The sequence below is a fragment of the Ranitomeya variabilis genome, chromosome 5, assembly GCF_051348905.1.
Source record: "Ranitomeya variabilis isolate aRanVar5 chromosome 5, aRanVar5.hap1, whole genome shotgun sequence".
Taxonomy (NCBI): Eukaryota; Metazoa; Chordata; class Amphibia; order Anura; family Dendrobatidae; genus Ranitomeya; species Ranitomeya variabilis.
The window spans coordinates 481,740,344-481,767,573 of NC_135236.1; the positions used below are offsets into that span (position 1 = coordinate 481,740,344).

At 40.9% G+C, this 27,230-nt stretch overlaps 1 protein-coding gene across 1 annotated transcript in view; it reads right to left on the minus strand.

Annotated features, from left to right (window-relative positions):
• LOC143775062 (dynein axonemal heavy chain 3-like) overlaps positions 1–27,230 on the minus strand; it is a 2,972,411-nt gene that overhangs the window by 2,458,432 nt on the left and 486,749 nt on the right. Inside the window, exons 12-15 of the mRNA XM_077262897.1 lie at positions 25,878–26,008; positions 25,234–25,429; positions 17,382–17,585; positions 600–734 (exon numbers count right to left, since the gene is read on the minus strand). Coding sequence (XP_077119012.1) covers positions 600–734; positions 17,382–17,585; positions 25,234–25,429; positions 25,878–26,008 — 666 coding nt within the window. The remainder of the gene's footprint in view (positions 1–599; positions 735–17,381; positions 17,586–25,233; positions 25,430–25,877; positions 26,009–27,230) is intronic.

Below are 27,230 nucleotides of genomic sequence, written 5' to 3' on the forward strand. Positions count from 1 at the left end.
AGCAATGGAGCGACAAGGTGCAAAACAGAAAAAAAAGTCAAAAATCAGGGAAGCTGAAGGATTTTTATAACAAATTTAACAAGTGATAGGACAAAATTTTTTAATATCATATAATATAATATAATATTCAATATAAATACAAGTGTAATATTTTTCCACTATACAAAATCAACAAATTGGTCAATATTTAACTGTCTATAAGAGAACTGGCTTTGTTGTCCCCAACTACCTATCAACATTCAGCTTTTTTTCTCAAAAGCAATTTAAAAATTGAATTGAGCTTTGACTGGTCTTTTGGGAAACAAATCCAGTTTCGCTGAGCCATTTTAGCTGTTACATCTTTCTTTTAATTTTCTTTATATTGTATGCTTTTATTGGTAAGGTGTAAAATACAAAAGCAAAATTTGAATAAAAGTTATTATTTTTACTACAATTACCTTAAAATTGCCATTGTTGTTGTGCTGACATATTTTCTATACTACCTAGACAATAATGAGATTTTGCTAGGGTTGCGAGGACTATATCTCTCGCTTGCTTTCTCTTTTCATTTTAGCTAATTGATTGAGAAAGATGAATACAAAGGATTTGTAACAAATTACCTGAAAAAGAAAATTCTCAATCCTTGGCATCTGTTGGACACTGATAACTAAACTTTCCACTACATTGTCAAAGCCACAGACAATCTCTTGAACAGATGGATTAAAGCTGACATCCGATTCTTTTAAGAATGGTGTCTGCAGGAGAAAAACACTATTGTTGGTCTTTATTTTACAAAGGAACAATAGCTATTTAAAAAAGTAATGTTTATACATTCGTCAGTTTTGTTCATGTAAGACATTTCATTTGCCATAGAAATAGTTATCGGAAAGCATAATGTTACAATGGGGAGAAAAGTTTGATTAATTCAAAATTAACTGAAAAAAAGTATGTAATATATTTTGATAGCCACAATGCATTTTGTAGCCTGATCTGATCAGTTAGTGTGAAAGTTTCATTTGAAATATGCAATTTTTATATTGAGAATAGTTAAACTTAAGAATCTAATACCTAAACAAAACATTAATGGAAAAAGCAACATTCATCTCTTGACTAATGACATTACGGTTAGGCTGAATTTTTATTGGAGAATAATTTGGAAGGAGAATACATAGAAACATAGTACCATAGTTATTAAGGTTGAAGGAAGACTTTAAATCCATCTAGTTCAACCCATAGCCTAACCTAACATGCCCTAACATGTTGATCCAGAGGAAGGAAAAAAAAAACCCATGTGGTAAAGCGTAAGCTCCACATTGGGGAAAAAAATTCCTTCCAGACTCCACAAACGGCAATCAGACTAGTTCCCTGGATCAACACCCTATCAAGGAATCTAGTATATATATATATATATATATATATATATATATATATATATATATATATATATATATATATATATATATATATATACCCTGCAACATTATACTTTTCAAGAAAGGCATCCAGTCCTCTCTTAAATTTAAGTAATGAATCACTCATTACAACATCATACGGCAGAGAGTTCCATAGTCTCACTGCTCTTACAGTAAAGAATCCGCGTCTGTTATTATGATTAAACCTTCTTTCCTCCAGACGTAGAGGATGCCCCCTTGTCCCTGTCTCAGGTCTATGATTAAAAATATCATCAGAAAGGTCTTTGTACTGTCCCCTCATATATTTATGCATTAAAATAAGATCACTCCTTAGCCTTCATTTTTCCAAACTAAATAGCCCCAAGTGTAATAATGTATCTTGGTATTGCAGACCCCCAGTCCGCTAATAACTTTGGTCGCTCTTCTCTGCACCCGCTCCAGTTCAGCTATGTCTTTCTTATACACCGGAGACCAGAACTGTGCACAGTATTCTAAGTGTGGTCGCACTAGTGACTTGTATAGAGGTAAAATTATGTTCTCCTCATGAGCATATATGCCTCTTTTAATGCATCCCATTATTTTATTTGCCTTTGTAGCAGCTGCATGACACTGGCCACTAAATGTGAGTTTGTCATCCACCCATACACCCAGGTCTTTTTCATTGACGGTTTTGCCCAGAGTTTTAGAATTAAGCACATAGTTATACATCTTATTACTTCTACCCAAGTGCATGACCTTACATTTATCCCCATTAAAGCTCATTTGCCATTTATCAGCCCAAGCTTCTAGTTTACATAAATCATCCTGTAATATAAAATTGTCCTCCTCTGTATTGATTACCCTGCAGAGTTTAGTGTCATCTACAAATATTGAAATTCTACTCTGTATGCCCCTACAAGGTCATTAATAAATATGTTAAAAAGAAGAGGGCCCAATACTGGCCTATAATTTCCGAGTTCAGTTCTTGTCCCCTTTTTGAATATTGGCACCACATTTGCTAGACACCAGTCTTTTGGTACAGACCCTGTTATTATGAAGTCTTTAAAGATGAAAAATAATGGTCTATCAATGACTGTACTTAATTCCTGCAGTACTCGGGGGTGTATCCCTTCCGGGCCTGGAGATTTGTCAATTTTAGTGATTTTTTAGGCGTGCCGTACTTCCTGCTGGGTTAAGCAGGTGACACTTAATGGGGAATTTTTGTTATCACTGATCATATTGTCTGCCATGGAATTTTCTTGTGCAAATACTGATGAAAAAAGTCATTTAGCATATTGGCTTTTTCCTCATCCTCATCCACCATTTCACCCAGACTATTTTTAGGTTCTTACTATTTATGTAGTTAAAGAATTATTTTTACTCTCTCTGGCAATGAGTCTCTCTGTCTCAATCTTTGCTGCCTTGATTTGCTTTTTACAGAATTTATTTAATTTTCTGTAATTATTTAATGCCTCATCACTACCTACTTCCTTTAATTCTCTAAATGCTTTCTTTTTGTCACTTATTGCGCCCCTTACAACTCTATTTAGCCATATTGGTCTCCCCCTATTTCTAGTATGTTTATTCCCATACGGTATATACTGTGCACAGGTCCTATCCAGGATAATAAACGTCTCCCATTTTCTTTGTGTATTTTTATGTCTCAGGATATCATCCCAGTTAATTGCACCAAGATCATCTCTAATCTGTTGGAAATTTGCCCTCCTGAAGTTTAGTGTCCTTGTAACCCCTTTACTACACATCTTATTAAAGGATACATGAAAACTTATTATTTTGTGATCACTATTTCCCAAGTGACCCCCAACCCTTATATTTGCTATGCTGTCTGACCTGTTGGTTAATATTATGTCTAGCAGTGCCCCCCAAATACCAAGGAACACTTGTTTCCTGATAATCATCCAGTATAAACAGGCTGCTGATCACATGACAAATGAGCAAAATGATTCCTTATAGAATTAAATTATTTTTAAACTTATTTGAAAATGATTGTTCTTGGCAACACATGATCCCGTTAAGGACAATGGCTGCAGACTTTTATTGGCTTTCATTTGGATGATCAGTAACACTGCCAGTCAGCTGGGTTAAATGCACCCTTATGCTTTAAAGGGTTTTCCCATTTCCAAGTTCCTATCCCAAGAAGTAGTATTGACCACTGACCTAGTGACAGTTAGTTAGCTAGTTTTGAGTGGTCGTAACCAATGTCCAGTAATGCCTGCACATGAGGAAAGAGACATAGCGAATCAGAAAAACTATTGTTAGGGCTGGCGGAAACCACCAAATAATATTAAGGGAGGTATAAGGTGCACTCGCAGCCCCGGCTCCACTGTGCAGAGATGGAATCTGCCGCTAAGCAATGGCAGAACAAGATGACGGATGAACACTTGGGCATCTGATGCTGAATCCAAGCAGGAATTCCCACCCTACACTGACCGGTGGCATTAACATGGCTGTGCCACCTAGATATGGCGCTGATGGTTTGCTCCACTCACCTTAATGCCCAAACAACAACCAAGGGGATGGGGAACATTGAGGAGCAATGAGAGGTCATCCCACAGGCATGCTCAGTAGATGAAAAGCAGGTGCAACAACCCTGCTGGCATCATGGCATGGCCTCCCATCCCCCACCTGCTTTTCCAGTCCATGCTCTGAGTTCTCTCTGCTGCCAGCTCCATGCTGTGTGCCTCATGTCTGCTGCTTTCTCTGTGCATACTCTGTCTGTGTGCATAGGGGGCGGCGCCAGCAGTTCCTGTGTCTTAATAAGACTGAGTGCACCTTGCTATGGTGTCCTCGGCCAATTGCCATGAGGATTCCTTGTATTTAAGACTTCTCCATCCATTGGTGGGGGCCTGTGCAACTTACTCTCTCAGTTAGTTCTTAGCTGCTGAGGTGCCAGGTCATGTCTCTGTGACTCTTGTGTCTGCCACCCAGTGGGGCGTTGTACCCTGGCCTGTGTCCTGTGTTTGCCACCCAGTGGGGCTTCGTACCCTGGCCTGTGTCCTTGTGTAGCCACCAAGTGGGGCTTCGTACTCTGGCCTGTGTCCTTGTGTAGCCACTCATTGGGGTTTTGTACCCTGGCCTGTGTCCTGTGTCCGCCACCCAGTGGGGTATCGTACTCTGGCCTGTGTCCATGTCTCTTTGCCTTGTCCCGTTCCTGACTCTGTCTTAGTCTAGTCCTGTTCCTTTGTCCATTTATATCCCTGTCTTGGTTTGCTCTGCACTCTGTGTCCTGCTTTGCTCTGCTCTTGACTCTGCACCCTGTGTCTTGCTCTGCTCTTGGCTCTGCACTCTGTGTCTTGCTCTGCTCTTTGCTCTGCACTCTGTGTCTTGTTCTGTTCTTGGCTCTGCACCCTGTGTTTTGCTTTGCTCCGCTCTCGGCTCTGCACTTTGTGTCTTGCTCTGCTCAGCTCTCGGCTCTGCACTCTGTGTGTAGCTTTGCTCCGCTCTTGGCTCTCCACCCTGTGTCTTGCTTTGCTCTGCTCTTGGCTCTGCACTCTGTGTCTTGCTCTGCTCTTGGCCCTGCACCCTGTGTTTTGCTTTGCTCCGCTCTCGGCTCTGCACTGTGTCTTGCTCTGCTTAGCACTCGGCTCTGCACTCTGTGTGTTGCTTTGCTTCGCTCTTGGCTCTGCACCCTGTTGTCTTGCTTTGCTCTGCTCTTGGCTCTGCACTCTGTGTCTTGCTCTGCTCTTGGCTCTGCACCCTGTGTTTTGCTTAGCTCCGCTCCCGGCTCTGCACTCTTTGACTTGCCTGCTCAGCTCTAGGCTCTGCACTCTGTGTCTTGCTCTGCTCTGCTCTGATCTTGGCTCTGCACTCTGTGTCTTTGCTTGCTCTGCTCTTGTCTCTGCACTCTGTGGCTTTGCCCTGCTCTTCTCTGCACTCTGTGACTTAGCTCTGCAGCTCCGCTCCCTGCAGTTCTACCTGGCTCTGCTCCTTGTGGTTCTACCTTGCTTTGTTTCTATGTCTCTTGCTCTTGGCTCCGCCTCCTGTGTTTCTGTACTTGACTCTGCCTCATGCTCTTGGCTCCGCCTCCTGCATTTCTGTTCTTTGCTCAGCCTCCTGCTCTTGGCTCCACCTCCTGCATTTCTGTACTTGACTCTGCCTCCTGCACTTGGCACCTCTTTCTGTGCTTCTGTTTTGCTCCGCTCCTTGCGGTCTTTCTCTGCCTATTCATAAGTCCTCCTGTCTGAACAGGTTCCTACCTGTTTTCATATATCTGCCCACGTACCGATCCCTACCAGTCCTGCCAGAGTGTCGGCCGTGCCCGCCTGTCAGAGTACAAGTGTCCCAGCCATTCCTGCCAGTTTCTCTGTTGTACCAGTCTGCCTGCCTTTGTCCCAACCGTGCCCGCCTGTCTGCCAGAGTGCCATTCGTGCCCGCCTGCCTATCTATGTACTATTCCTCCATTGGGATCAGCAGCCACAGCCAGACACCACCCTGGAGTGGTACCTGGTAGCTTCCTTCCACACAAGCCTGACCTCACCATCAGAGGCTCCAGCGAATACCAAGGAAGTTACTTAGTTACACCCCTTCCAGGGTAGTCTGGTCTGTAGCACAATGGGGCCACACCCCCGCACGCCCGCGCCAACCTGTCTGGGCCCGGGCTTGACAGCAGGACTTTGTCTCTGGAGCATCTCCTCACCTCTGATCTATGCTGGTTACAATGGCTGAACCTGGGACGGAAGCAGTAACTAGACGCACAGTATCATCTTGAGCCTGATGCTGGGACCGACTTCTCTGCTGAAGAGGCTCCTCTGCAGCTGAGGAAGAATAGGAGACTGCTGAGGACATGGTTTGAGATTCCCCCTGTGCAGCGGCGGGAACTCGACACCTAACATTAGCCCCCTAGGGCCCCCCTCTCCTTGGGCCTCGCAATGTTCAAAAGCTGCAATGAGCTAATGAGCCCAAATGAGCTCAACAGGTTCCCAGGTCCTGTCCTCAGGGCCATGATCCTTGTAGTCCACCAGATAGTACATTTTGCCCTTTACCACCTTGCACCCAATGATAGCATTCACCTCATAATCATCCGTGGATGAACCCGATGTCCCAGCAGATGACTCAGAAAACCGGGACATGTGGATGGGCTTTAGGAGCGACACATGAAAGGTATCGGTGATAACAAGGCATGGAGGAAGGGAGACACGATAGACTACAGGATTGAATAGTACCAGGACCTTGAAGGGACCTATGTAGTGAGGCGCAAACTTAATGGACTCAACTCGCAGCCTGATGTTACGGGCAGAGAGCCACACTAAGTTGCCAGGAGCAAAGGTCGGAGTAGGGCTCCGGTGTGCATCGGCAGAGACACTCATTCTCTCCTTGGAGGCCCGGATGGCATCCTGTGTGCAGTCCCAAATGTCATGTGCCTCCACATTCCAGTCTGCCACCATAGAGTCGGTGGACGACACAGGCATGGGCACAGGGACACATGGATGCTGGCTGTAGTTAAGGAGGAATGAGGTCTGCCTAGTAGAGTCGGCTATGGCGTTGTTCAGTGCATACTCTGCCCACGGTAGCAAGGATGCCCAGTAGTGTTGAGCGATACCGTCTGATACTTGAAAGTATCGGTATCGGATAGTATCGGCCGATACCCGAAAAGTATCGGATATCGCCGATACCGATACCCGATACCAATACAAGTCAATGGGACACCAAGTATCGGAAGGTATCCTGATGGTTCCCAGGGTCTGAAGGAGAGGAAACTCCCCTTCAGGCCCTGGGATCCATATTAATGTGTAAAATAAAGAATGAAAATAAAAAATATTGATTTACTCACCCTCTGACGCGCCCTGGTTGTAACCGCCAGCCTCCGTTCATAAGAATGAGCACTTGAAAGTCCTTAGATGACGTCGCGGCCTGTGATTGGTCGCGGAGCAGTCACGTGACCGCCACGTGACCAATCACAAGCCGCGACGTCATCTAAGGTCTTTCAAGCTCTTGAAAGACCTTAGATGACGTCACGGCTTGTGATTGGTCACGTTGCGGTCACGTGACCGCTCCGCGACCAATCACAGGCCGCGACGTCATCTAAGGACTTTCAAGCGCTCATTCTTATGAACGGAGGCTGGCGGTTACAACCAGGGCACGTCAGAGGGTGAGTATATCAATATTTTTTATTTTTATTCTTTATTTTACACAGTAATATCGATCCCGATACCGATTCCCGATACCACAAAAGTATCGGATCTCGGTATCGGAATTCCGATACAGCAAATATCGGCCGATACCCGATACTTGTGGTATCGGAATGCTCAACACTAATGCCCAGTCATCCTGCCTGGCCGAAATAAAATGTCACAGGTATGTGACCAGGGTCTGGTTAGCCCTCTCTATGAACCCATTCACCTCGGGATGGTACACTGAAGAGAGTTTCAGCTCAATGCTGAGTAGACATCAGAGCTCGCTCCAGAACCGAGACGCAAACTGGGGACCCCGGTCACTGACAATTTTGTTTGGCATAACATGTAGGTGGAAAACATGCTTAATAAATAATGCTGCCAAGGTCCGTGCAGAAGGTACCTGTGGAAGAGGCACCAAGTGTACCATTTTGGAAAAATGGTCTGTAACTATCGAGATAACGGTGCAGCTACGAGACTTGGGTAAGCCCACAACAAAGTCCATCCCAACCATTTCCCAGGGCCTGTCTGCCACTGGCAGGGGGTAAAGTAACCCAGTAGGTCATTGCCGAGGAGACCGATTCTTGGTGCAGGAGACACACACCCAAATATAGTCTCCAACATCACAGGCCATATGCGGCCAACAGTACATCCTCACCAGGAGCTCAGATGTCCTCTTTTCCCAAAATGTCCACCCACCTTGGACGAGTGTGTCAAAGAGAGAACCTCCAGTCACAAATTAGGTTTTACAAAGATCTTGCTGGGAGGCACACACTCTAGCGAGACCTGGGCCACAGCTCTCAGGCTCTCAGAAGGGACAATTAACCGAGGCTCCTCCTCCTCAGATGACACTATGGAGCAGTAGAGAGTTTCGGCACAAATTTTCTTCTCCCCGGAGAGAAAGTGGAGGGTGAAGTGGAACCGGGAGAAGAACATGGACCATCTAGCCTGGCGAGAATTTAGCTGCTGGGCAGTTTGTAAGTAAACCAAATTTTTGTGGCTGGTGTATACTTGGAAGGGAAAACGAGCCCCCTCAAAGAGGTGTCTCCACTCTGAAAATGCCAACTTCATGGCTAGAAACTCCCTGTTCCTGATGGAATAGTTCCTCTCCGCTGGTGGTAAGGTCTTAGAGAAGAAGAAGCAAGGATGATTCCGACTTTGAGCATCTTTTTGGAAGAGGACTGCTCCAGCACCGAGGGATGAGGCATCCACCTCCATAATGAAAGGTTTATTTACATCGGGGCGATGTAAAATGGGAGAGCTAGCAAAGTGTGACTTGATAGAGAGGAAGGCCCTTGAGACCTCCTCTGACCACAATTTGAGATTAGCTCCCTTCTTGGTGAGGGTAACCAAGGGAGCTACCAAAGTTGAGATGTGGGGAATGAATTGGCGATAATAGTTAATGAACTCCATAAAGCACTGCACCGCTTTAAGAGAATGAGGTTCATGCCAGTCCTTCACAGCTTGTAGTTTGGCAGGTACCATGGCCAGTCCCTGGGAGGATATGATATAGCCCAGAAAAGGCAAGCACTCCTGCTCAAACACACACTTCTCCAACATGGCATAGAGGGAGTTTGCCTGTAGGAGGTCGAAGACTTAGCAAACATCTCTCTGGTGGGAGTCTATATCTGGAGAGTAGATGTGACTGTCATCCCGATAGACTACGAGTGAGGTGGTGAGCATATTTTGGAAGATATCATTCACAAAGTCTTGGAAAACGGATGCGAATCAGGTTGTAAGCACCCTGCAGATCAAGCTTAGTAAACACCTTTGCTCTCGCAATTTATCAAAAAGCTCAGATATCAGGGCAGAGGATACTTGTTATTAACGGAGATGGTGCTAAAACCCCTGTAATCTATGCATGGACATAATTCTCCATTCTTCTTCTGCACAAAGAAGAACCCCACCCCTGCAGGTGACACTGACTTCCTAATGAATCCTCTTGCCAGATTCTCCTGAATGTACTGGGTCATGGCATCCATCTCCAGGAGAGATAGGGGATAGACTCGACCCCGGGGAGGCTCTGCACCAGGCAAGAGGTCAATGGGACAGTCAAAAAGGTGGTGAGGCAGAAGGGTCTCCGTAGCCTTGGAGAACATGTCCGCATAGGGCCAATAGTGATTGGGGAGAGAGGAAAGATCTGCAAGTACCTCTGTAGTAGAAACTTGAAAACACTCCCTCAGACATCTGCCCTCACAGGATTCACTCCATCCCAAAAGTTTCCCTATAGTCCATTCTATATGAGGGGAGTGGTAACGTAACCAGGGTGTCCCTAACAGGATCTCATCAATTCCCTCAGGAATGACAAGCAGGGAGATAATTTCCTGATGGGATGGCGACATAGAAAGGGTAAATGGGATGGCTTGGTGTGATATCTGTGAGGGCAGTGTTGACCCATTTACCACTCGCATGGTCACTGGTTTGGCAAGCATCACCAGGGGTATTGCGTGCCGTTGGGCGAAGGCAGATGACATGAAGTTGCCTTCCGCCCTGGAATCCATGCAAAGCTCTACCGTATGAGTGGATGGGCCTATGGTTTTGTCCCTTTGAAGGACAGTTTGGAGGAAAATGCCGCTGTGTCTAGTGAACCACCTCCTACGGACACTAAACGGGGACATTCTCCTGACCACTGAGGACATCTGGCGGCAAGATGTCCTGACTGCCAGCAGACATGGCAGACCTTGAGTGCATGAGTGGTCCAGGATGTAGATCCCGCTCATGACACCTCTATGGCCTCATGTGGCTTGGATGCCTGAACTGGAGATTCCAGAGGATTGGCGAAGGTGGGAGCCAGCCAAAACCACTGCCTACACTGGGGTATCTCCAAACATCGCTCGTTAAAACGAAGGTTGATGCGACTTGACACCGCAATTAGCTCCTCCAATGTGGCAGGAATCTCCCTAGTGGCTAAAGCATCCTTCACATGGTCAGCCAGCCCTCTCCAAAATACTGGGATGAGGGCTTTATCCGGTCACTCCAGCTCTGATTCTAAAGTCCGATGCAAAATGGCTGACCATAGAAGAGCCCTGTGTCAATGCCAGCAGTAGGAGTGCCTTATCATGGGAGAATTGAGGTCTCAAAAAGACTTCTTTCAGAGTGCTCAGGAACCGGGGAGAACTCAGCACCACATGATCGTAGCGCTCCCACAGCTGCGTAGCCCACTCCAACGCCCTGTCCGACAGGATGGATATTGTAAATCCCACCTTTGCCCACTCTGTGGGAAACCGTGCAGTCAGGAGATCAAGGTATATTGTGCACTGGCTCATGAATCCCCTACACAGCTTACTGTCGCCAGTGAACTTATCTGGCAATGGAAGGCGGAATTAGGTCAGAACATTGGTGGCAGTGGACAAACTAGCTGCAGCCACGCTAGCAGCCTGAACAGTTGCTACGGTAACTTTCACAGCTGAGGTTGTGCTCTCGAGAGCCGCCAACCTGCCCTCCAGCTGCTGGATGTACTGCTGCAGTCGCTGCTTGTCCACCATTACTAGCCAGACCCTGGTGCTAGTATAATATTAGGGCTGGAGGAGCGCACCAAATAATGGTAAGGGAGAAATAAGGTGTGTTCACAGCTCGGGGTGAGCTGCTGCTAAGTAATGGCGGAACAAGATGGTGGATGAACGCATGTGCACACGTGGGTTAAACTTCACCCGGTGTGAATAGAAGTGAACTCTGTTGCTTCACAGAGTCGCTAAAGGTACGCTGTGCCCTGTTAGCAGTCACAAGGTGCAGCCGGTAGACGCTAGTGGGATCCCTATGATTAACCCCCACTATACTGGTGATTGGACTCACTCTAACCCTCGGTGGCTTTTGAGTCATTACCTGAGGACACCCTGAGTCAGATGCTGAATCCAAGCGGGAATTCCCAGCCTACACTGACCGGTGGTATTAACATGGCTGTGCCACCTAGATATGACACTGACGGTTTGCTCCACTCACCCTAATGCCCAAACAACAACCAAGGGATGGGGATCATTAAGGAGCTTTTACCAGTCTTAAACACACAGCACTCACATGCCTAGTCAGGTCTATACTAGCACATGGCTGAGTGGCCATGCAAACCTTTCATAGATGCAGCCTTCCGGGACCTTCCCAGTGGTCCAATCAGAGCTGCTACAAGACCTGAGCATGTGACCTCTGGCCTCCATTGAAAGGTCGTCCCATGGGCATGCTCAGTAGACAAAAAGCAGGACTTAGTCCCTGCAGCATCTGCTCGCCGCTGATCAATGCTGGTTACAATGACTGAACATGGGATGGCAGCAGTAACTAGAAGCACAGTATCAGCTTGAACCAGATGCTGGGACCGACGTCTCTGCTGAGCAGGCTCCTCTGCTGCTGAGGAAGAATGGGAGACTGCAGAGGACATGGTTCAAGATTCCCCCTCTGCAGTGGTGGGAACACGACACCTAACAACTATACTACATTTTTAATTGGAGGTATTTGCTAATAATATTATTATCATTACACCTGCTACAAATTGGAATATGATCTTGGAGATGGGGATACCCCATTAAGGGAGTTGTTCCACAATTATAGTGTATTATCTCTCCACAGGATGAATGATAAGATGTTGATCACAACAAAACCATTGTTCATGAGAATGGTGGTAAAAAGTATCTTGTTTTTGCATATAAGCTGTGGCCACCACCATTAGGGGCTTATCTACAGCATTCTATAATGCTGTAGATAAGCATCTGATGGAACCTGAAAGACAAGAAAAACAAGTTAGATTATACTTTCCCGGGGCGGTCCCGGTTTGGGTCCGATGGGCATCGCGGGTCCGGGTCTGGTGCCTCCCATTTTCATGCGATGACGTTCTCTTCTCTGCTTCTGTTTCGGATCCTGCGCAGGCATACTGATTTGCCCTGTTGAGGGCAGCATAAAGTACTGCAGTGCATAGGCCCCGGGCCTTTTGACCTTTCCCGACACCTGCACACTGCAGTACTTTGCTCTGCCCTCAACAGGGAAGAGAATTATGCTTGCGCAAGAGCCATAACAAATTCAAGGAAGCGGACGTCATCGCAAGAATATGGGAGGCGCCGAACCCGGACCTGCGATGCCCCTCAGACCCGGACCGCACCGGACTGCCCCTGGGTGAGCAAAATCTAACTTGTTTTTCTTATCTTTCAGGTTACATCAGGGGCTTATCTACAACATTATAGAATGCCATAGATAAGCCCCTAATGGTGGTGGCCGCAGCTTATATGTGAAAAATGAGGTGACAGATTCCCTTTAATAGCGCAGAATACCAATACTCTATAGAAAATCTTTAGGACTGAGGAAGATAGCTTAGTAGGCTATCTCCATTAGTCCCATGGATGTTAAACAGTGCTCCTAGTGAAACATTACACGGGACCTCTGTTCTCATGATCAGCATTGGTTCCAGTGTTGAGATTCCCCAAAGATGAAAAAGGTATCACCTGTTCAGTAGATAGGTGATAAGTTGTGATAGAGGGACAATTCCTTTAAGTTTACAATGGTCAGGGTATGGGTGTAAATGCAGTCACAGAAGGTGTTGATGTGTCCAAAAGCCAAGATGGTTTATCATGGGGAAGAAAATTCCTCACTTAGGAGAAACAGACAGACATTAAAAACTTTAGCTGATGCCATTCTTTATACCTTTATTCCCCACTAAGGGAATGGGTCACCATAAAAGACAATTTATACAGCTGGCTTAAAGTTCAATGGAAGCTGTATATATCTGTAAGCAGTATGGTTCCCTTTATAGATTTTGCATGCAGACAGAATGGAATAATTTAGCTATATCTTGTTCAATAGCTCTGTAATAGTAAAACAATAATTCCACTATTAAAAATATATTTTATAAAATGAATCATCGCAAAAAAGCTTGGAGGTTTTTTTATGAAATAATTGCTATAATATGTGCTTTAAGAATTATATTTATTACCATGGGGAAATTTGTTTTGCTTTTCTCTGGATTTAATGAATAAGTCTGTAAAACTCTGAAAATGATTAGTTTTTTTCAATTTGAGAAACTATGGTGTAATATTTTATTATTGTTATTGTACTTTTTATTATGGTAAATAGTAAATTGCATTTATTATTATTTTAATAAAATATATGTAGTTTGTAAAGTTTTTAATTTATGATTGACTCTTTGCTTCAACTAGTCAATCAAAGTGTTATTTTTTGGTCTTACAAACTTACACTGTTCCTCTTATAATTTGTAAAAGACGTTAAAATTTCCACTAAAAGAAATGGCACGTGTTTCCATGAAGGCTATAAGACTTTAAACCTAGTTAAGTAATCCACTCATTAAGATTCAAAAAGAAAAGTCCATTTCGATGGGAACGTCATTTTTTGCTTTAATTTGTGCTTGTCATAAAGTGACAGTCCTAAAGAATAAGGCTTTAAATAATCCTTATGGGTTTAGCTAGACAAAAAGCTCACTAATTGACAGGTGAAATGTGCATTTTACTCGCAAATCTTAAAATTTTAAGCCACTCACTGAAATGCTCATTAAACAAATCTTAACTTGTCTTACCAATACATATAAAAGAAAAATAGACAAAAAATTAGAAATACTCAAGTGTTGAGAGTTGATTCATTTGTTTTCAACACAACATACATTGAATGGATGATACTGATGTACAAAAACAGAACAGAATAGGAATTGCTATAATTTTAAAGGGTGTGAACAAACGTAACCATTAAAAAGTAGATGCTTTACAAGACCTATTATCTTTTTTCGAGGTCTGTACACATGGACATGAAATACTGTTGTGTGAATGTGCCCCTACACTAATTTGAGCTGCATGTATGCAAAGATCAAATACAGAGGAACACAATACCGATCACTATGTGTCACGTTATGTTGCCTTTTTTTGATGCCACATTACAGTTTTCTTACCTCACGTAATTGAGGAATAAAATCTCAGTAATGCACTGTCCAACAAATCAAGCCCCATTTTTTCATTTATATGAAGTCCAACAAATGAAAGCTTAATATAAAATTAGAAGGGGATATTGTAGATCTCCATAGAGAAGTACAACTTAAGGCTAAAGTGGAGCCATAATAATGTCCTCTGCATGAGCTCTAAAGGGAATTTTGTTTATACTTTTGGACACAAACATTAATATAATAAGAACTTAACTTTGTTTTTTGATATAGTCAATCCTAAGATGTTTACATAGTTTTACTCATTTCTAATAAAATCATTTTGGACAGGCTGAAAAGCACAGAAGGGAAGACTCAAATAAAAAGAAAGTTTTGCAAATGAAAGATGAATATTACTATTAGGATTTGCTCACAGAGCTGGGATATGCTGTGGATTTTCCAGGTAAAAACTCTGCAGCATATTACAATACCAATAAAATGTACAGCGTTTACCAAATCTCGTTAAGCTGGCTCATGATATTCTTCCGTCAATAAACCATTGAAATTATAGCTTAAATGTACTATAATACTTAAGGTAACCATATTAGTGTGTTTAGAGCTCTCAATTAGAGTTGGTGCCAATCGATTCCCAGTTAAGTGGCCACATGGGTATTCTAGATGGGAGCCTGAGAACCTCCTGCTACCACCCAACATTTGCTGCTTTTTTTTGATTAGCTGACCGGGTGTGATGTCACAATTGCTAGTCTGGCTAATCAAAGAGAAGAACTGCAGAAGCTGGGAAGTAATGTCAGGTTCTCAGGTTCCCATTCAGCCACCACAGATTACTGATGTAGCATATAGACCAAGTTCTTTGAATATAAGCACCAATTCTTCTCTTTATATTCACACACATACCAAAAGTTCTTCAAGAAGAAGTAAAAATGGCAAATAAAATTGTTAGCAGGATTAATGCTAAAAGTCAAGAACACCAAAATTGCCAGTAAATTATTATTAAAGAGAACCTGTCAGAATATTCATGCTGCCAATTTGAGGCATTTTCTGGTATTAGGCTGAATAATGCTCTCTAAAAATTGCTTGCCATGCCAACTACCAGTAAACTACAACTTTTGGTCAGTGACTGAGGCACAAAATGTGAAAATTTGTGTCTTTTTGCAAATTTTCCCACAATTTTCAAGAATTTTTTAACCAGTTTACACCTAAACATTAGTGATGAGCGAGTGTACTCGTTGCTCGGGTTTTCCCCAGCACGCTCGGGTGACCTCCGAGTATTTGTTAGTGTTCGGAGATTTAGCTTTCATCACGGCAGCTGAATGATTTACAGCCATTAGCCAGGCTGAGTACATGTGGGGGTTGCCTGGTTGCTAGGGAATCCCCACATGTAATCAAGCTGGCTAGTAGCTGTAAATCATGCTGCTGAGGCAATGAAAACTTAATCTCTGAGCAGTCATAAATACTCGGAGACCACCCGAGCATGCTGGGGAAAACCCGAGCAACGAGTACGCTCGCTCATCACTACTAAACATGCAATGTACTAATGAATAAATGTGGACTATAATTTGATAAAAGTCAAGCACAGGGAGAAGAAAGGTAACACAGGAAGAAGAGTCACCTGGGCACACCATCTTGCTGAGTGTATCTTACAGGTCTTTTCCCATTATGTATAGAAATAAATCAGTTAAGATACCAAAAAGGGTGTCCCAGAGTGTCATTTGGTCTGTTCCTGCCATGGTCAAACTCTTCTCCCTTTTGGCTCATTTTTCAAGCTTTGCTTTCTCTTAGATAACATGTTACTCATGGCTTGAGCAACATACAACTTTTTACAGACTCCCTTTACATGTTCTGTGAAGCTGTTACAAAATATGACATAAAGATTCTGTGATGAGATAGGGCAACAGACACTTTACCTTAAAGGTAAAAGGGGGCCATTTGTATTCCAGAAATGGCACCATTAGTGTCAATGCATCTTGTCTTGTATTTTAAGTGAAAGATGTTTCTTGGAAAAAAAAGTTTTTTTTTCATTCCTGTACAAATGTTTTATAAGTTTTGTAATCTCCCTCGTACTTTTCCTTCCAACACAAAGGCAGTAAAGTAAAAAAAAGTTCAATTTTACCTAATATACGTTTGACAATTGTGGTGGGTTTGGGCAAACATATGAGTATGACAAATAGAATAAATTGAAAGTAATCTAAGTTTGATGTTGCGATGCAAAATATATAATTTCCATGTTTCCAGTGTTAATGACATGTATTTTTAGTGTCACACATATACATGATGTTATTGATCATCTTGTAGGAAAGGCTTTATTCAGGCAGAAAATTATGCCATATATAATAAACAAACAAATGTGTTTGTCAAATATTTGCATGTGTTATGGTGTCTCTTTCCTATTCAACTTACACAAGGATGCTTCATCGCCATCTGTATTTACGGCTCTGCAAATGGGCTTGATTTCTAGCACAGATTTAGTGCCAGGATTTTGCTAAGAATGACAGAAGTTAGTGTTGCATGACACTGTCAACATACATATTTATGCTTTGTGTGGAAATAATGATTTGTAATTCAAACCATCAAAGGGATTTTTTATCAGTCTTGCAGACTAAGTGCCATTAGAAGAAAACAAAGAGCGCTGTCACATCTTTCACGTCAACCATATACCTCGTATACAACACTTACAAGAAGAAATAAATGCAGATTATCATTAAACTGTCAACATAAGCCAGTCTGATAAAAGTGCTTTTAGCTATTGATAGAGTGAGCAAACAAAAAGTAACACATAGTACTACTTGGTTTTTGAGGCAGGGGAAAAGGTGACAGGACAGGTTATAGAAAACTAGACTGAAAGATATAGAAAAGAAAGGAATAAAGAGAAAAAGTTAAAAAGGAGAAATAGAGAGAGAAAGGGAGAAATAAAAGGGGGATGAAAGATTTCTGGTTATGTAGACACCTTAGAAATCACACACTTTAAATTTGTCAGCGTCTTCACTGAGGTTGATATAAAAGTTATATGTAGATTAGACGTACCATAAATAAAAAAGCAAGATGAGGTTTCACTGGGTACCAAAGGCTGTCAGATGGATAATTCCCTTCATACCGATTCCCTTCAGAGTAGGTTTCAATCATTTCCACCAGGTCAGCTAGAGAGGTCTCCACTATATGTCTTTGAAGATTGGACATTAGAGTTGCCAAGCTACAAAATAAATGATCCATTTTCTTTCTCCGTAAACTCTGGTGGAAAAATGATACATAGATGAAAATCACTATTTTGCCACCATTCTACTAGCAAGACAAATATATATATATATATATATATATATATATATATATATATATATATATATATATATATATATATATATATATATATATATATACATATACATATATATCGGGGAAATAAGAATTTGACCGCTTGCTGATTTCGTAAGTTTGCCCACTGAGAAAGACATGAACAGTCTATAATTTTAAGGGTAGGTTAATTTTAACATTTAGAGATAGAGTATCAAAAATAAAATCCAGAAAATCACATTGTGTAAATTGTATAAATTTATCTTAATTTTGCAGTGAGAAATAAGTATTTGATCCCCTACCAACCATTAAGAGTTCTGCAGTTAGACGTTCCTAATCAACTTGTTACCTGCATTAAAGATAGCTGTCTTACATAGTCACCTTTATAAAAGACTCCTGTCCACAGACTCATTTAATCAGTCAGACTCTAACCTCTACAACATGGGCAAGACCAAGGACACCAGACCTAAATGACTCAATAGACATCGATCTGGGGCACCATGCAAAATCTCACCTCGTGGGGTATCTTTGATCATGAGGAAAGTGAGAGATGAGCCTAAAACTACATGGAGGAACGTTTTAATGATATCAAGGCAGCTGGGACCACAGTCAATAAAATAAACATTAGCAACATTACGGCGTAAAGGTTTAAAATCCTGCAGTGCCCACAAGGTCCCCCTGCTCAAAAAGACACATGTGCAGGTCCATCTGAAGTTTGCCAATGAACACCTGGATGATTCTGTCAGTAATTGGGAGAAGGTGCTGTAGTCAGATGAGACAGAAATTGAGGTTTTTGGCATTAACTCAACTTGCAGTGTTTGGAGGAAGACAAATGCTGCCTATGACCCAAATGTGGATAACATTATGTTTTGGGGTGTTTCTCTGCTAAGGGCACATGACTATTTCACCGCATCAATAAAAGAATTGCTGGAGCCACACAAAATCCTGAATCACAACCTCCTTTGCTCTGTCAGGACCTTAAAATGGGTCGTGGTTCTGTCTTCCACCAAGACAATGACCAAAAACATACAGCCAAGGCAGCAAAGGAGTGGCTCAAAAAGAAGCACATTTAGGTCATGGAGTGCTCTAGCCAGTCTACAGACATTAATCCCATAGAAAACTTATGGAGAGAGTTAAAGCTCTGAGTTTCCAAGTGATAGCCTCAAAATTTTAATGATTTAGAAATGATCTGCTGACATGTGTGAAAACCTCATCATCAACTACAAAAAACGTCTGACTGCTGTGCTTGCCAACAAGGGTTTTGCCACTAAGTATTGTTTGCCAGAGGGATCAAATACTTATTTATCACTGAAAAATACAAATAAATTTATATAATTTATACAATGTGATTTTCTGGATTTTATCTTTGATATTCTTTCTCCCAATGTTAAAATTAACCTACCCTTAAAATTATAGACTTTTCATGCCTTTGTCAATGGGCAAACTTACAAAATCAGTGAGGGATCAAATACTTTTTTCCCCAAATATATATATATATATATATATATATATATATATATATATATATATATATATATACACATATATATATATATATATATATATATATATATATATATATATATATATATATATATATAAAGCACATATAGTTGTTTTCAAAAGTTTACATACCCTTCTGAATTTTGCTTTCTTGGCTTTTTTTCAGAGAATATGAATGATAACACCAAAACTTTTTCTCCACTCATGGTTAGTGGTTGGGTGAAGCCATTTATTGCTCAATTACTGTGTTTTCTCTTTTTAAATCATATTGACAACCCAAAACATCCAAATGACCTTGATCAAAAGTTTACATACCATGTTGATTTTGGCCTGATAGCATGCATTGAAGTTGACACAAATGGGTTTGAATGGCTACTGAAGGTAACATTCTTACCTGTGACCTGTTTGCTTGTAATCAGCATGTGTGCATAAAAGCTGAGTGTGTTTCTGGGATCCAGACAGACTCTTGCATCTTTCATCCAGCCACTGATGTTTCTTGATTGTGAGTCATGGGGAAAGCAAAATATTGTCAACAGATCTACGGGAAAAGGTAGTTGAACTGTATAAAACAGGAAAAGGATACAAAAAGATATCCAAGGAATTGATGATGCCTATCAGCAGCATTCAAACTGTGATTAAAAAATTTAAAATCAGGGCAAGCAAAACCACGGTTAGGTAGACCAAAAAGAATGTCATCCACAACTGCCAGGAAAATTGTTCGGGATGCAAAGAAAAACCTACAAATAACATCAGCTGAAATGCAGGACTCTGAAAACTAGCAGTGTGGCTGTTTCGAGATGCACAATTCGGAGACACTTGTAGAAAAATGGGCTGCATGGTCGAGTCTCCAGAAGAAAGCCATTACTGCACAAATGCCACAAAGTATCTTGCCTACAATTCGCAAAGCAGAACAGAGACAAGTCTCAAAACTTCTGGAACAAGGTAATTTGGAATGATGATACCAAAATTTAACTTTTTGGCCACAACCATAAACATTACATTTGGAGAGAGGTAAACAAGGCCTATGATGAAAGGAACACCATTCTTACTGTAAAGCACGGAGGTGGATAGCTGATGTTTTGGGGACATGTGAGCTACAAAGGCATAGGAAACTTGGTCAAAGTTGAATGAAAGATAAATGCAGCACATTATCAGCAAATACTGAAGGAAAATTATTTGCACTCATCAGCCCGGAAGCTGCGCATGGGACGCACTTGGACGTTCCAACATGACAATGATCCAAAACACAAGGCCAAGTCGACCTGTCATTGGCTACAGCAGAGTAAAGTGAAAGTTCTGGAGTGGCCATCTCAGCCTCCTGACCTCAATATCAATGAGCAACTCTGGGGAGATCTCAAGCCACAGTTCATGCTAGACAGCACAGGAATTTACAGGAAATGGAGGCTTTTTGCCAAGAAGAGTGGACAGCTTTACAATCTGAGAAAATAAAGAACCTCATCCACAGCTACCATAAAAGACTTCAAGCTGTCATTGATATTAGAAGGGACAATACACTGTATTAAGAAATGGAGTATGTGAACTTTTGGTCTGGGTCATTGGGTGTTTTAGGTTGTCATTATGATTTAAAAAGAGAAAGTAGTAGTTTGACAATAAATGGCTTCACCCAATCACTAACCATGGGTGGAGAAAACGTTTTGGTGTTATCAAGCACAGCACAACTGTATATAGAAGCTTTAAGCTTTTAACATAAACTTCCCAAACTTTTTTTACAGTGTTAACAACCTGATTTTCATTGCAACCTGATCGAAAGAATGTAGGACATTCACTTTGTGTATGTGTCACTAGCAGATTTCAAAGGTCACATTATGTATGCACTTTCAATCTATAAATCAAGCCAACCTATGGAAAATTTAACTCAAGTTATGAAAAAATATATACATATACATATATACAGGGTGGGCCATGTATATGGATACACCTAAATAAAATGGGATAGGTTTGTGATATCAACTTCCTGTTTGTGGCTCATTAGTATATGGGAAGGGGAAAACTTTTGAAGATGGGTGGTAACCATGGTGGCCATTTTGAAGTCGGTGATTTTGGATCCAGCTTTATTTTTTCTAATGGGAAGAGGGTCATGTGACACATCAAACTTATTGAGAATTTCACAAGAAAAACAATGGTGTGCTTGACTTTAACATATCTTTATTCTTTCATTAGTTGTTTACAAGTTTCTCTTTGTTTACAGCCATTGACATGTCGCAGAGGTTAACACGTGAGGAGCGGATAGAAATTGTGTCGATGTCTGGTGAACGCAGTCATTTCAATGCAAGACACCCAATCCAAGAAAACTTTCACCATTCCCATTCCTATATATATATATATATATATATATATATATATATATATATATATATATATATATATACAGTGGCATGTAAAAGTTTGGGCACCCCTGATAAAAAAATATTGCTATTATGAATAGTTAAGCAAATTTAAGCTGAAATGATCTCTAAAAGAACTGAAGTTAAAGATTACACATTTTCTTTGCACTTTAAGAAAAAATATATAGTATTTTTTTTTTCATTTTAAAAATGACAAAATGGGAAATGGGTTGATGCAAAAGTTTGGTCACCCTTTGAGTTGTGTGTGTTCAGATAACTTTTACCAAGGTTTCAGACCTTAGTTAGACTGTTAGGGTTATGGTTTGTTCACTATCATGATTATGAAAGGCAAGGTGATGCAAATTTCCCAGCTTTATAAAAACCCAGCCTCCTCTAACCTTGTGACAAAAACAGCAGCCATGGGTTCTTCTAAGCAGCTACCTAGTACTCTGAAAAAAAAAATGGTGGAGACCCACAAAGCAGGAGAAGGCTATAAGAAGTTAGCAAAGCATTTTCGTATTGCCTTTTCCTCAGTTTGAAATGTAATTAAGAAATGGCTGTTAACAGGAACAGTGGAAGTCAAGATAAGGTTTGGAAGACCAAGCAAAATTTCAGTGAGAGCTGCACATGGGATTGCTAGAGAGGCAAATCAGAACCTCTGCTTGACTGCAAAAGACCTTCAGAAAGATTTAGCAGACTCTCGAGTTGTGGTACATTGTTCTACTGTTCAGAGACACCTGCACAAATATGTGTGTCAAACAGAAATCAGTCCCAGGAGCGCTGAAGGAAACTCAGACAACATATGTAGTTTACCACAACGCGTTTCGACGGTAAACACCATCTTCTTCAGGTGGGAGTAAGACAGTGTTTACCGTCGAAACGCGTTGTGATAAACTACATATGTTGTCTGAGTTTCCTTCAGCGCTCCTGGGACTGATTTCTGTTTGATACACGCTCTTATCCTCCCTTGGAGGTATTCAGCTGGAGCTGCGATGGTGCTCGACAACTCCATTTTATCTCCCCTTCCCTGGGTCAATTCCTCTGCGCTCCCCTCTGACTGCTTTCACTTATTTTGAACCTGCACAAATATGGCTTTCATGGAGGGGTCATCAAAAGAAAACCTTTCCTGCACCCTCACCATAAAATTCAGCATCACAAGCATGCAAAAAGAACATCTAAACAAGTCTGATGCATTTTGGAAACAAGTCCTGTGGACAGATGAGGTTAAAATTGAACTCTTGGGCCACAATGATCAAGGATATGTGTGGAGAAAAAGGGTACAGAATTTCAGGAAAAGAGCATCTTGCTAACCAATAAGCATGGGGTGGATCAATCATGTTTGTGGTTGTGCTGCAGCTAATGGCATGGGGAACATTTCAGGGATAGACGGAAGAATGGATTCAATGAAATTTCAACAAATACTTGATGCAAACATAACACCAACAGTAAGAAATCTGAAGTTGAAAAGAGGATAGCTTCTACAAATGGATAATGATCCAAAATCCACAATAGACTACATCAAAAGGTGCAAGCTGATGGTTTTACAATGACCTTCATAGTTTCACGATCTGAACATAATTGAAAATTTGTGGCTAGACCTCAAAATAGCAGTGCATGCAAGACGACATAGGAAGCAACGGATGAAACTCCCTCAAACAATTATTGAAAGACTTGGCTGGCTACAAAAAGTGTTTATAAGCTGTAATGCTTTCAAATAGGGTTTGCTACTAGGCAGTGGTGAACACAAACAGAAGAGGGCCCCTGTGCAAGAATTGTAAATGGGCCCCTTGCAGTCCAATACCTCATCAAAATGTAATAGTTAATCTGCTTTGGAAGTGTAAATGGGCCTCCTATCCTCTTGCGGCTGCACATGCTGCACCAATGATATGTCCGCCCCTGCTACTAGGTACTAACCATGCAGGGTGTTGAAACTTGTGTATTGCCATATTTTTCTTTTTGTAATTTTTAAAATGTAAATGATGATAATATATATATATATATATATATATATATATATATATATATATATATATATATATATAGTCTAAAAGAGAAAGAAAATGTGTCATTTTTAACTTTAGATCTTTTAGAGATCATTTCTCCTTCAACTTGCTTCACTGTTCATAATAATAGTAATTTTGACTAGGGTTGCCCAAACTTTTACATGCCACTGTATGTATATGTATATACATATATAGTTTTTCTTTTCAAGATCTCACTCTATGCTTTGTGCGTGAGCCAGAAGTCTATGTAGCTTCGTTCTAACACTCCATAGACATTATAAAAGCTATTTCTGGGTTACTCAGAGCACCGTGTGACCAGGAGAGTCTGCGGAGGTGTGAGATCACTGTGAGAAGGAGCAGAACAGTGCTGGATACCGGAGAGGGCACTAGTAGGTGATTATATTAATACACTTAAGCTACAGTACATGCTCATATACACATTTAATGTAAAAAAAAAATACGGGAGGGTTTCTTTAAGGTGTATAAGCAGAATGACTGCAGGGACATCATGTTAATCGTGCATCAAGATCAACAAACCTTCCTGATTTAAGCCGACCTGGAAGTGGAGGGACATTGAATTTGTTCCCCGTGTAGAAAGTGATTGTCTATTTTTGTTTATTTGGTGGAGGTGGTCACATTGCATCTAATTAGCTGTCAATAATAGATATTGTAATTTGCAGCAAGTGACTGGATCAGTTCACAGAGAAAAATTGAGAGGAGTAAAATAGACCTAACAGCTAACAGTGTTGTAGTATTTAGGGTATTTATGATATATCCTGCTAAAGTGTAGTCAATGATTAATTAAATATCCATAATGGGGAACCATACAATTTATCCATTTTGTAAAGCTTCTGAGTAGCTTATAAAGGACACTCATATGGGCCCTCTCGGAACACTAAGAAACACAGTTAGCACTCATATGCTATCATTGCTTGTGCTACAGGGAGCTTTTTGCTTTTCAATCTTCTTCAGCCAGAAAGGTGTTTAGTGAGTAATGCACTACTGAAGCTTTTCAAAGATATCCTTATTTATTAGAATCATTTGGCAGGCGAAAGACATTCTCCAAGAGTGAATAATGGTGGAGCAAGAACTACATATTTAGAGGTCTACTAATAGATATCAGGCTATTTTGTAATGGCCTTCAGCTTGATCATGAGCCATGACTACTTGATAGATGAACGATCTGTAAGAAGATCGATCTTGCTCAAGCCTAGATAAGTCCAGTAGGGTTTTCTCTACCACTATTTTGTTTGTATCAAGCCAATGGGCTGCTGTTCTTCCTCTTCACCTTGATCCTTCTATTCTTCTGACTATGAGATTGCCCTCTTCATAAGTGTCCAAACTATCCAAGTAATAGCTTAGTGATCCTTGCCTCGAGTAAAATGTCTGACTTAATTTGATTATTCTTTCTCTATCAGTCTATAGTATCACACAATTGACAATAGTTGATATTTATAAAGCACACAACTTATATTTTTGCATACCTGCATTTATGTATAAGATTATCATGTTCCTTTGACCATGTAGAGAAGAGTTATCCATTAACACCTCAATGTAAGCCTCTGTGTATATCTGCCAACATTATTCAAACAGAGCTATTGTACTTTTTAATATTAAAGTCTATCTCTTTCAGCTCTGTTTTTTGGTGACAGATTGTAAAAATAACTTTTACCCCTTTATCTTGTAGTATCACAACAGGTTGGAGTTATTTTGATGTAGATGTGAAATTGAACTCACCTCATCCTCTGACATTACAGATTCTATGTCATCTCTGTTTTGTCCCACAATATTACAACACTCCTTGATCCAAGTGTCTTGTAAAATTTTAGCCCTCTTTTGGACCAGACTACTGATAAATATAACTAGCTTGTTCAGTGGCATTGGTACACTTTTCAGGAGACTTTCGACATCAACCAGGCTAAAAGTCCCATAACTGAAATAAAAACAGTTAAAACAGACTTGAAAACAATAGAATGATAGTACAGACCCCCCATCATCAAGGCATATTTAACTCTCATACATTAAAAGATTATATCCATCTGCTCACTACAGAGCATGATACAATTATCTAGTTACTGGCAATACATCCTATATTTAAGTGAGTCAAATGAGTTACAAAATCAGCAGGAGTACATTAGTGATCAGTCATGAAGTGGAAGGTCAAAATGAGTGATTATAGTCATTTACAGTATGTGAAGCCTGCTCACTGAGTACATGTGGCGAAGCAGATGGGTTAAGCTTTAACAGGTGCTTTCTGTCTTCGGCAATACTTAATAATTTATATATTAGCCTACTGCATTTTCCTATATTCCATTTACCATAATATGGCAGACCGATATAGTAGAAATAGTAACCTAAATCTATAATCATTAATAACATACTTTCTATGGAAGTGATGGAGAATCTTGGTCATGACAGGGTGAGTGATGTGCAAGCTCTTCATCAATTTGACACGTGCCCCATTAACAGTTTTATGCCAAGGAAAATGATCCCGTCCAGCACTCTTAGACATCTTGATGCAAAACAAAAAATGATTGCCACAACTTTAAAATATTGCATTTTATATCATGTAACTCAAAGGTTTTTTTTATGAAGATATAAATTTGTGCGAAAAACTGCCCGATCCTGATTTTCTATTATTTTGCATTTTTGTCCCACTTAAATGTTTCATTTCATGAAACAAATGTAAATATTAGACAAAGATAGCATAAGTAAAAACAAAATGCAGTTTTTAAATGAAGGCCTTCATTATGAAGGTAAAAAGAAATCAAAATCTGCAGGACCCCGTGTGAAAAAGTGATTGCCCCTAAACTTAATAAGCGATTATGTCACCCTTAGCAGCAACAACTGCAATCAAGCATTTGCAATAACTGGCAAAGAGTCTTTTACAATGGAGGAATTTTGGCCCACTCATCTTTGCAGTATTGTTGTAATTGAGCCACACTGGAGAGTTTCCAATCATGATCCACCTTTTTAAGGTCATGCCACTGCAACTTAATTGGATTAAAGTCAGGACTTTGACTAGGCCACTCCAAAGTCAAATTTTTTTGTATTAAGTCTTTTAGAGGTGGACTTGCTGGTGTGTGTTGGATCAGTGTCCTGCTGCATAACCCAAGTGCACTTCAGCTTGAGGTCACGAAAAGATGGCTAGGCATTCTCCTTTAGGATTTTTTTAGCAGACAGCAGAATTCATGGTTCCATTTACCACAGCAAGTCTTCAAGGTCCTGAAGCAGCAAAACAGCCCCAGATCATCACGCTACCATCACCATATTTTACTGTTGGTATGATGTTCCTTTTCTGAAATGCTGGGTTATTTCTATGCCAGATGTAATGAGACATACACTTTTTAAAAAGTTCAACTTTTTCTCTTCAGTCCACAGAGAATTTTCCCAAAAGTCTTGGGGATCATCAACATCTTATTGCTCAGCAGTGATTTTCATCTTGGAATTCTGCCACACATTAAAGTTTTGAGTATCTTTCTTAGGCTGGAGTCATGAACACTGACCATAATTGAGGCAAGTGAGACCTGTAGTTCTTTGGATGTTGTTGTGGGGTCTTTTGTAAGTTCTTGGATGAGTTGTTGCTATTCTCTTGGGGTAATTTTGGTTGGCCAGTAACTCCTGTGAAAGTTCACTGTTGAATGCTTTTGCCATGTGTGGATAATGGCTCTTACTGTGGTTTGCTGGAGTCCCATAGCTTAAGAAATGGCTATATAACTTTTTCCAGACTGATA